The 12,070-nt window shown below is 42.8% G+C and overlaps 1 protein-coding gene across 1 annotated transcript; it reads right to left on the bottom strand.

Annotated features, from left to right (window-relative positions):
- Positions 1 to 1,264: 1,264 nt before the first annotated feature.
- On the bottom strand, positions 1,265 to 7,102 carry LOC131768225 (double homeobox protein B-like). Its single transcript, XM_059083925.1, has 2 exons — positions 7,035 to 7,102; positions 1,265 to 2,147 (listed from the first exon to the last, which is right to left on the bottom strand). The coding sequence occupies exons 1-2, from the start codon at positions 7,100 to 7,102 to the stop codon at positions 1,265 to 1,267; spliced, it is 951 nt and encodes a 316-aa protein (XP_058939908.1).
- Between the last annotated feature and the right edge of the window lie 4,968 nt (positions 7,103 to 12,070).

Raw genomic sequence — 12,070 nt, 5'->3', positions numbered from 1 at the left:
CACATACCGCGGAGCGGCTGGGCCCGTGAGCCGTGGCCGCTGAGCCTGCGCGTCCGGAGCCTGTGCTCTGCAACGGGAGAGGCCACAACAGTGAGAGGCCCATGTACAGCAAACAAAAAAAACAAACAAAAAATACAAAAAAAAAAAAAAAAACAAAAGAAGCGGGAAGACTGAAAATGAGAATGGTTATCCCAGGTTTTAGATGAACGTATAATGTATTTATAATAAGAGGAGAAATATTATGGACATATATATATATACATATATGCAAATATATACAAAAAACTAAAAAAGTGGAAATATTAGCATCATTAGCCTATGTTCAGTGATGATATGGTATTGCTATTATAATTTCCTTGTAATTTTTGGTATGTTTTAAATAGTCAAAGTAAAAATACACTTCTAAGTGAAGATTACTTAGTATTATGGATTTGTCCTAATCCATTTAATCATTCCCGTAATGATGGATGCTGAGGTAGTATCTAGTTCCCAGTTTAAACCCTCGGAGCTTTGGGGAAAAGCTCACTTTTATGAGCTCACATCATCAGGAAGTACAGCAGCCCTTCGTTTTCTACACAATGAACTAATTGCAAGTGTGCCCTTTCATGATGCCAGGAGGGAAAGAGGTTCTAATATGTCCCGCAGAGATCTATTCTCACCTGAGTTAGGTTACAGTTTGTGGGTTTTCCAGACTGTGGAGGATGTGATTACAGAGAGAAGGTCATATTCGTGAGTAAAATACTTTTTTTCTGGAAGAATGCAGCAGACATGTCCACCACCTAGTGCCCACGGTGCTTCCATAGGCAGTGTGGAGCTTGGAAACAATCCTTCACTTAGTGGAGTATAGAAGATAACCACTGCCCACAAGAAAAACAACCTCCATGTGGGTTTCCAAGCGGTTTTTCCTTCCCCCTGCTTTAGTTTTGCCTCTGACAGGATGACTTCCTTATTCATTGTTTTTTAAATTGCTCTGATCTGCATCAAAAGAAAGGAGGACTGGATCAGGTTCAGAATGCTATCTTCTTCCTCCTGAAGCTCAAGCCCTGGTGAGCTTTGCAAAGTGTTCAGAAGAGTCTGAAAATCCTGGAGGGTCCTCTTCCTGTGGATCAGGATTTTAAAAAGCTTGTACCTTTTACTGCCAAGCTGTGGATGACAGGAGTTGACCTAAAGGCTTCTTGAGGTTTCTATATATTGCTGGTGCGGTTGGCTGAGGGCATGAGATGGTTCTCCAGCTGACTCTGTGTGCTGTGGCCACCAGTCTGTCTCAGTGCGTCCTTTTTTGAGGATCCCACTCTGCAATCAGAGCCTGGCAGCACTCATCCCACCACTGTGGAAAGTAAGATATGTCCACCTGGCTCAGATCCTGTCGTGGTGGTTTTTTGTGCTCAGCTTGAGGCTGAGAATAGTCTTCCAACTGCAGGACTCCCCTGTCAGTCTGTTCTTGGTGATCCTGGCGTTTTTCTTGGTATTGGGGCCAGAAAGGATACTGAGTATCTGGGTCTCCTCCCATAGTCAGCAGTACTGGCACATAATTCCCAAGTGTTAGAGTAGAGGGAGAGTTCTCTCCTCTCTGCACAGCCTGCATGGGTTGCATCATGACACTTTGTCCTTGGATCACACAAGGGACAGCGGATATGTGGGATGGGAGAAGAACAGGTAGAAATGGTTGGTTCCTGCTGAAAGAATTGAATTCTCGATTCTGGAATGCCTGTTTGGCTAGTGTTTTCCTGTTTGCAATGTCAAATAATTGGCTCCTCTTGAAGGCTTGAACTAGAATGTTTGATTGAGATCTTGGAACGGATATGTGGTCTTGTGTGGCTCCTTTTGATAAGTATTCTTGAGTATAAGGCTGAGGCTGGTTCTGTCCATTGGTTTGGTCTTCTCCTAAGGAGGAGCTGAACCCCAATCGGCTCTGTCTTGCTCTGAGGTTTTTAAACCAAATCTGAATTTTAGATTCTGGAATGCCAATTTCCTCGGCCAGTTGTTTCCTGCTTGCTTTTGCAGGGTAAAGGTCATGTTCAAACCATGCTTGGAGGATATTCTTTTGACTCTGGTTGTAAATAATCTTGCCTTGCCAGATTTCTTTTTGTAATAGTATGTCACTTGCAGTGCTGTTCAGACGCAGCTTGGGAAGAGGTATGCAGATTCTGCAGAGATGAGTCTCAAAATTTTAAAATCCACTAAGTTCAGTTCACAAGTGCAGAAAATTTCAGGATGAATTAGCCTTATATTTTCACAAAGTTAAACTTATCTTTAAACTTCTAAATAGTGTTGAGCAGAATTGGAAAGCTTTTGGATATCTAAATACTTTTATTTTGGCAATATAGCCATGACAAAATGATGCCATCTTTTTGATGTTTGACATTAATACTGCTGCTTCTGCAGGATGTAAATCTGCGATCTATGTGAATTATATCTCTTTTTGATGTGCTCTGTCAAAATCAAGATTATTTATCATAATAAACAGTTTATTATACAAAACAAGAGGTAATTTTACAACATCCACTTTCCTCATTCTGTAGCCCTGTTATTTAGGTTTGAATCTTGAATTTATTGTGTCACTATGTTCCCCTTATCACTATCAGTAAGAGTCTACAGAGTTTTATTTAAAAATGTTTTCTAATGAGTTCCAAATTCTGGTTATATTTAAACAGAAATATGGGAGCTTTAATGAAAGAAATGAATACTGTCAGGTTATAACCTGCCAGGCAGATGAAAACCATATATACTGCAAATGATCAAAAACATAACATGGGAGGTTTTTTGGCCCAAGGATTTAGCCAAGATGATTACATAACATGAGGAAGAAGAAATTAAAAAGATAAGAATCAACAAAAAGATATTTTGAAAACTGATACCTCAACCTATAATACAGGCTTGATTCTTGCCTGAGACAAGTAAATGACAATTCTCCTCTGGTTCTCAGAAATATGTCACTATGAGGAAAGATGCAAGGAAGTTTAATTTGCTCAAAATTAAAGTTTTAAAAATTATTTGTTACATGGGGGGAACATAATATATTTTTTTGAATGAATTCTTTTTTTTTTTTTTTTTTTTTTAGGGAATGTAGTTATTCCTAGTTGCTATTTTTTCCATGTTTCTAGCTTCAGCAGTCAAATCACTTCAGTGGGGCTGGGATTGAGCACTTTTATTCTGGAGGCCTTTGTAGCAGCGAGGCCTTTCAACAGACAGGACTAGATCGTCAGCAGGAAGTGGAGCAGGCTACCCTTCTGTAATAGGAAAGGACAAATCTGACACCATATTGGATCTGTTTATTTTACTGTAACCTTTATATTCTACTGCTTTTGCTACAAGTTAAGAATGTTGCCTATAGCCTGAAATATACAGTATAGCCCATTCTCAAGGCTGTGACCTTTAAGGATATAACAGTTTTCCATTCATATAGAGATAAAAAGTTGCAAAACAGAGAATAACACTTGTCTTGCTGGAGGGTTATAGGAACATGTGACCTGACCTACGTGGACAGCTGCAAGAACAAAGGATTCCAGCACCAAGAAGTTCACAGCAACCAACCACCACCCTGTCCCATTTTAGTGTAAAACGAAGCCTGAATTCTAACTTGGGTGAGATGTTTCTTTGGGACACTAGTCCACCCTCTTCTCAGTCTTCTGGCTTTCTGAATAAAGTCTCTATTCCTTGCCCCAGCATCTTCTCTCCCGAGTTATTGGCCTGTCATGCAGAGAGCAGAATGGAGTTTGGGCTTGATAACACTTCCTGGATGCTTTGTCTGGGGCTTATCACCTTGAGAATTTGCATGGCCTGCTCTGAAGAGATCTGAAGTTTACATAAGCCCAAAGTTTACCCTAATTTCATTGTTAAAGTTGGACAGGATGGAGGGTCGTCTCTGGGGCCTAGATAAACTGGTTACAGAAATGAGGGATTACTATTTGGGTTCCCGTGGGGCTGGCTAAGCCATTCTCAATCTTTGGGTACAAAATAGCCTTGGTCTCAGAGATACTTTGCTCCTTCAGGTCAGGAAATAACAGGAGAGTTTGGAATGTGACAACTAAGTGCTAAAGGGATGTTTCTTAGGTCAAGGAATTTTTTTAAAAGGGAATTTTGTGACTTCTCTTTATAAAAGGAAGGAAGACTAGAGAATTACACATATCTCACAAGGACTGGCTGATGATAATGTCATATATTTGGAGGTGTTTTGAAAAGTGTAAAGTGTCCAGTTGCAAGATTTTTTGCTCATTTTTATTAATAGAGAATGTCTTAGTGAATGAAATTATTTTAAAAATAGGCTTTTAAAGGAAAACATACCTCTATAATAATGTTTTATAAAATGGGGAAGGCAGTATAATACCTGGATTGGCTTTGAAAAATGATCAGAAAAGTAGTGAAAATAATATTATCTTGAAAAATAATGGATTTTGTACAAAAGAAAAATTAGTGGGGAAATAACAGTAGTTTATAACTTTCATGCTGCATCCACAAGACCCCTTTGTTTTATGCCAACAGCTGGACTTTCATTCATTTGCAGATCTTGGGCTGCAGAGGTGTTTATTATGCAATTAATTAAGGATGACAGCATTTCTAAAAATTCAACTGTGGCGTCTTAGATTTCATTAATGAAGGCAAACATTTATTGAACACTCATCATGTGCTGGTAATTTGTTAGCTTCTGAGCACACAAAGACGTCGATTTTCTTTGCTTGAGAGCAGTAATCCATTAACTAAGAAGATCACAAAAAGTACATGTGGTGCCTTGTCAGTCCTTATACAGTATAAAACACGATCTTTCGTTTTTCTGTAATGAACCCTTAATTTTTTCCTTTATAGACAAAACATTCCTGAAATTCTAGTAGGGCTAGAAGAAGTCTTGGGTGATAGGGACCCAGAGAAACTGTGTTATGGGAGAGGCAGTGGTAGGCACGTGCAACCTCAAGGTGTCTCGGTAGGCACAGCAGTCTTCAAATACTTTGAGAGCTCTCAGGAAAGGAGAGTAGTCTTTTTCTGTTGTTCAGAGGTCAGAACTGTGCAGCTGTAAATGAGGGTGCTTTTTCCAAGTAACTGTTAGGGTTTCCAACATTGGTGCTGGCTGTCTCCTTGCCCCAGGAGTTCAAGCAGAAACTGGGTACCCATGTTTCAGGGTAGAAATATAGATGGGTTTCCGAATAAGGAAGAAGTTGCATTGGATAAGCTCTCAGAAACCAGGAGTTTGTCATTCCAGATCTTTGGATGAGGATAAGTCTGTGTGTCACGAGGCTGAAGAGCTAGTGAGGAGCCGATGAGTGTGGGAGAAGCTAATTAGTGTCAAATATGCGTGGCAGTACATGGTGTTAATTTGCTTTCCATAGACACTTTTTTCCCCTGGATACCTTCCAAAATTAGACAGCTCAAAGCCATGAAATAATGATATTGTTTATGAAAAGAAGCCTTTAAAACACTTTTATCACAAACCAAAAAGATTAAAATTTGTACCTGGTTTCTAATTTAAGAGTAGAGAGCGTGTTTCTTTAAAAATAGGGATCACTAGGTGGTAATATTCTCTTATAAATGAAAATCAAATCATCATAGTGGTGAGCCCATAAACGTCTCAGAATAGCCCAGGGAAGTTTGAGAAAATGAATTATCATAGCTGAATTGACATTATGTAAGGCAACATAACATGATTTTTTTTTTTTTTTTTTTTTTTTTAGTGCAGTGGAGATTTCAAAATATTTTAAAGGAGTCACAAATAACGAAATGTTTTTCAGGTACAAAGTAAAATTTTAAATCTAGATAAGCCAGAATTCATATATCTCGTGCAAAATGAAATCCTCGTGTTTGTGGTTGTAAGAAGCCCCTAACGGAGCCGTAAGCCCAGCAATAATTGCACCCTTAGTGAGTGTAGCTAATAGAAATGCGGGATGAGGATGGTCCTAACTGAGATATTTGCCCTCAGATACTGTAGCATCAGGCTGCGACTCGCGTGTGTCATTGCCTGTGGCAGCCCACTGCACAGCCCAGTGTAAGGAAAGCCCAGCTCAGAAAAGGAAAGTTAACATCAAATGAAAACATTGGCTCTCTCTACACTTATGACTTACATTCAGTCTCTTGAAAAAGTACCAGCTTTTTCTAGCTCTTGAGATAGGCTTATCTCCCAACCTCTGCTCAGTCCCCTTCAGTTCTTGTACTTGTTTGGTTTGGAGGTGCATTGTGAACTCAAAGGCAAAGGCGGATGGCTTATGCCACGTGCCCTTTCTCCCCTACAACCAACGAATAAAACAAAATTAACAGCGCCCAGTAAGTGAATCTATCTGAAAACCAAACAGCCCTGCTACTTCTGTGGCTCATTGGACTCAACACCCAATCTGATGATAGGCATCTCAGTCCTTTGATTTCCGTGACTCAGGGATCACTCTGGGGTTTTAGAGCTGGAGGGGATTGTAGAGATTATACAGACCAGTGGTTTCCAAAACCGGCTCTGTTTCAGAATCACTGGAGGGACTTAAAAAAAATTCAGACGACTGAACTCAGGTCAGATCTGGCAGAGTTGAGTTCTCAGGCGTGGCTCTGGCAATTTCCCCTGGTGATTCTGGTTTGGGGACCAGTGATCTGGTCTTACATTTTTACTTAATAAAGGTCTGAAGAGATGGGATTGTGTATCATGGAAAAATTTAGATTTAATGGAATTAAATGACTGTCCAAGGGTTGGTTAGGGACAGAACTAGGACCAGAATTCATATGTCCTTGATTCCAATTTTCTTTTCTTACCACCATCCACTTCTATGGCCAGCATCACTAGAAAGCACATAATATGTACCCATTTGTGAATAAAAGAAGTGTACACACACAGATACAGACACACATACACCAGACCAGAGCTTTCTTGGGCTTTCTGATTGCCTTTGACACACCTTTCTCCAATTCTCCCTCGACATTTTAATCATCTCCTTGACAATGTTCCCTGAGCTCCACCTTCTCTTTGGCTGTTTAACTCAGTCTCCTCTGAAGGCTTCCAAAGGCCATTCATCTGTTTCTACTCATTTTCTGCCAAGACTGTTACTCTTGGTAGAGCTGGTCCTTACCTTGTCTCATCATCTTCCATTCTGTTCCTGTCTTCCATTCTGGAGGTGTTGAGGTCTCCTGTATTCATCTTCCAAGAGGTTCGTTTTCTCCCTGGTTATTTCTGTATCTTTGTCTGCTTGCTTTGAGCTTTGAGATATTTCTTCCACCTGATTTTGCAATTCCCTAACCTGGTTCTCCATCAGGACCTTATTCCTCTTCAGTTCACCTACTGAACGTTTTGGTCCTTAGATGCTTAGTACTTAAGTACATATATTTATATTTTCTCTAAGGAATTGGCTCATTTGACTATGGAGGCTGAGAGGACGAAGATCAGCAGTTGACAGGCTAGAGAGCCAGAAATACCGATGGTGTGGTTCTGGTCTGGTTTGAAGGCTTGATGACCAAGCCATGCGTAAGTTACAGTCTGAGTCTGAAGACAGGAGACGACTGATGTCCCATCTCAGAGAGAATGAATTCTCTCTTACTCAGCCTTTTATTCCATTCAGGTCTTCAAAGCATCGGACGAAGCCCACACGCATCGGGGAGGGCAACATGCTTTACTCAGTCCACTGATTCAAACGTTAATGTCATCAGAAACACCTTCACAGACACACCGAGAAATAATGTTTAACCAAATATCTGAGTACCGTGTGGTCCTGTCAAACTGACACATAAAATGAGCAAGTTCACCCCCTTGTGTACTTGGCATCAATACACAGCTCCTTAGGCCATACTCAATCTCCAAAAAAAGACAACAACGAGGTCATAATTCTGCCTTACAGGATACGACTTACTGAGTACAACTGGAAACTCACTAACCCCTTCTTCAGAAGAGGTTATTCCCTAACCTCCTTCCTGTCACTTTACTGAGGATCAAACTAGAGCCCACCTACAGCCGTCTGTTCAACATAGAGTTAGATTCTTTCACCACATCGTAGTGCCAGGGGTAGATATGCCGTTAGTATTCACAGTAAATGCAGTGACCAGCGATCACAGAGTTTACTAGGCCACTAGTCTTGATTTCAAATACAGGACGTCACCTTTTAGCTGTTCCTCCACAAGGACCTCTTTAATGTATCCCAATTAATTACCGACTTTTATAATCACCTGCCCGACTATGATTCCTTCCCCCGTTCTGGAGTCCCCACCAACTGACAGTGACAGCGGTTAAGAGGTCAGTGTAGGATGGCCTCTGTGCTGTGAGGGGGTGGTCAGGATAAGCAGTGGTGGTTCCAGCAGAACCAGTGGGCCTGTGGGCTCTGGGCCCCCTGCGTCCCTGCTCAGTGACAGTGCTAGGCCCTGGGTACCACTTCCATCCCATTTTACCTCTTCAGTCCTTCCAACATGTCTACAACCAAATCACCGTCACAATTCTGTTTTCACATTTTTGTTACTAATCACTCCGTTTGAAATAACCAGAAAACTTTCTCTTTCCCTGGCTGGAAACCAACTGACATATTTAGGTAATGAGACTTCCAGAAAAGGGTCTTGTTTACAGTGAGCTTGACCATGTTATCAAACAGAGCCATCAAACAGAGCCATGGGTCTTTCAAGCCATACTTGGTAGCAATTCCTCCATGAGCTGATTATTTTCCCATGGCTCAGTCTAAGGTAATTGCACCTCGCAGAGGCAGCTATGCAGTCTCCAGGGGCTGATTTCTTCACGTGGCAGCTCTGCCCTCTGTGTCTTCCCCTGTTGGGTAGCTGCCCTGTCCCTCTTGGAGGTCGTTCAGGTCGAGATCTCTGGCTAGCTGACAACTTGCATCCAACAAAGCAGTGAAATAGGAGAAAACGTTGTGTCTGTCATTGACACTCGTGATCTGACTGGTTAATGTAGCAATGACTTTCAGTGCATGGTAATCTCCAGTAGGTATTTTCTTTTTAAGCATTTAGTCTCTGATTTGGAATTAAAACCTTTTCCCACTGAAGGCATTTTAGGCGTCAGGCAGAGGGTTTTCATCAGTGCACACTCCAGGGAGACTGTGGTACCACACTACTGGCCAAGCCAGTTCTGAGTTTCACCCTGAGGGGTCACTGCAGTGTGAATCTTTTTGTGGGAGAGAGGGGTTGATGCCTCGGGAAGACTGGGAAGGCGCCAATGGTGACCTTTTCTCACTGATTCACTCGTGAGAAAAAAATATTTACTAATCTTCATATGCAGCAGATACGTGCTGGGCACTTTTTGTTTTGCATATTCAAGGATATATGCAGCCCTATTTGATGACACTTTTCTACAAAGACCCCTGTCCTCATATCTCAGACTTCATTCCTCAGCCTCCTGCATAATTTCTACCTGTCATAATGAAACTTCTCACAAAGCTGTACTCAACACATTCTCTTTACTAGTAATGATATTCCTGTATAAAAATTATTTTGGGGACTTCCCTGGTGGCGCAGTGGTTGAGAGTCCGCCTGCCGATGCAGGGGACACGGGTTCGACCCTGGTCCACGAAGATCCCACATGCCGCGGAGCACCTAAGCCCGTGTGCCACAACTACTGAGCCTGTGCTCTAGAGCCTGCGAGCCACAACTACGGAAACCCACGTGCCTAGAGTCCGTGTTCCACAACAAGAGAAACCATCGCAATGAGAAGCCCGCACACCATGATGAAGAGTAGCTCCCGCTCGCCACAACTAGAGAAAGCCCGCGTGCAGCAACAAAGACCCAATGCAACCAAAAATAAACAAATAGATTTATTTAAAAAAAAAAAAAAAAAAAAAGAGTGGTGATGGGGCGGAGAGCTGCGCGTCTTATAAAAAAAAAAAGTTATTTTGCCAAGATAATGCCAAGGCACTGCTTAGTAATCAGAGAATATTCATAAAGAAGTCATCTTTGACGTTTACCAATGTAAGACAAAGTCTAAAACAGCCTTTGTATCTGGTGTAAACTCTACCTGCTGCCTGATCACCCAGTATAGCACATTTTTGGATTTAACACAGGATTGCTGAGGAGGATCTGGGGAAATGTCAGTGGCAGCGACACAATGGTGGCTGTATATTCAAAGCTTCCCCAAACAACCTTTAAAATAATAAAAGAAGGAAATAAAGTCACACTGCTGCTGGGAATATTTATATAACACTACTCCTTTTCTAAATTAAAATGTGTCCCTTCTATAATATTAGAATATTATAGGTCATAGTTATAGATTTTTATGGCTATTTGACATCATTTTAATTTGCCAAAATAGACTCCATTTCCCTGTATTTCAGGGCACCCCTGAAAGCAGAGTCTGAGGAAAAGGGGTTAAGGTAGTTTATGTCGGGAGTGAGCTTGGAAGTGAAATGGGGAGAGGGAGAGCCCAGGCGAGGATGCAATCCTGAGTCAGCACTGCAAGGGACTGAGGCTGCACCACTGGCATTCTTGGGCGTTGCAGAGGATGCTGGTCAGAACTGCCTCCTGGGGAGGAAGGGGAGGGGCGTCTGCTCATCTGTGCTCCCATTGGCTGTGGGTCGCCCACTGGGTGTTGAGTCCCCCGCAGGTGCCTGGGGGCTTATGCGGGGCTGAGTGAGCCCGGACACTGGGAGGTGTTTGGGGGAGAGGTGCTGTGAGGTGGGGCTGGGCAGAGCCCTAAGGGGCTGCCGGTGGTGTGTCTGTCCCCCCCGGGGACGCAGGAGGCCGTGGGGCCGGGTTCCAGAGTGTCCAACATGGGCTACCAGCGAAGGCTGGTAGTTGAAGAAAACACTAGATCAAAGGACAAAAATTGTTCATAAGGAAAACGATCCCATTTGAAGATTGTCCGCTTTCCTTAACTGCTAAAATCTGTATTTCCATATTTCCATATAAAGACAACTCATCAGAGTTAGAGAGATCATTGAGTTAATTAAATATAATAAATCTGCTGTTTGAACAGTAGGTAGGGTGATTAATTCTGTATTCCCTAGTCTAGCCTCATTTGAAACAGACCCCTGGGACACTTTGTTCTCACATTTATAAATTATGAACTCAGTGAACCTAATATTTTGCTGATCATGGGATATAATACATTAAGGCGTGCTTGCTTAAACAGACATTCTTCTTCAGAGCAGTCAGGATGGGGGAATGTCTCTTGTGGTGGTACGTCTTATTTTCAGGCTTCCTTGTAATTTCACTTAGTAATTACAGGGTCGGTAAAGCAATGTGAATGCATTAACCCTCACAAATTTGAACAAAACAATTATAAAAATGAAAAGAGGAGTGAAAACTGGAATGGAAAGGTATGGTGAGTGAGGAAAAGGAGTGTTTCCCAAGATCCTCGTCAAAGAGTGGATTCGGAGGAAAGGGCCCAGAGAGAAACCCTTGAGCTCACACATCGGGAGAGAGGTTTAGCGTTACTTTGCCTTTTACACCATTCAAAGTCCTCAATGGCTTCCTGTTGTTTTTCAGAACCAGCCCAGGGCATGTCCATTTCAAGGACCTCAGCAAGTCGATCCCAGTTTACCTTTTCAGACTGGATCCCAAGGCTCGCTGGCAGGCACTGAACCTGCCTAAGCGTCTAGGAGGTGCCGAGGGGCATACAGGTGAGTGACCTGACCCAGAGCATCAGCTGGTCGGTGGGGACCCAGCCTGACTCCGGAGTCTGGGGCCTTTCTGGTCACATCCCTGCACAGCTGCTTTCGTCATGTCGATGGTGGTCCTCCCTCCTTTCTACCTTTTGAAGCCCACTGGCCCTTCATGGCTGAAACCAAGTTCTACTGTCCTCCAGAAAGCCTCTAAGGCTGGACGGCTCCTGGTCAGCCATTCTTCTTTGGGTTATAGAGACTGCAAGTGGGCATGGGTCACCTGGTCTCCATCACCCCCACCGCCACAGAGCAGGATCTGAGTCCCGGCACGTGTGCCTTTCTCCCTAATCTGGCCCTGCCCTTGTTGAAGGGAGGCCAGAACCTTATTTAAAAACAAGTCGCTTTCGCTTTGCGGCAGAGTTGAAGTTGAGGAGACCAGGACCCCGGAGGACAGGGCTTTGGCGGGGTCACCTCTTTGGGCTTCCTGTCCCGCCCATTGCCCCCTTCTGCGTTGTGCGTAGCTAGTGTTCAGAATTCATGGATGTGAAGTGTAGTCGGAAGCTGTGATGATCTGGGCA

The sequence above is a fragment of the Kogia breviceps genome, chromosome 13 (genome assembly GCF_026419965.1).
Source record: "Kogia breviceps isolate mKogBre1 chromosome 13, mKogBre1 haplotype 1, whole genome shotgun sequence".
Classification (NCBI taxonomy): domain Eukaryota; kingdom Metazoa; phylum Chordata; class Mammalia; order Artiodactyla; family Physeteridae; genus Kogia; species Kogia breviceps.
This window is presented reverse-complemented; position numbering and strand designations above follow the sequence as displayed.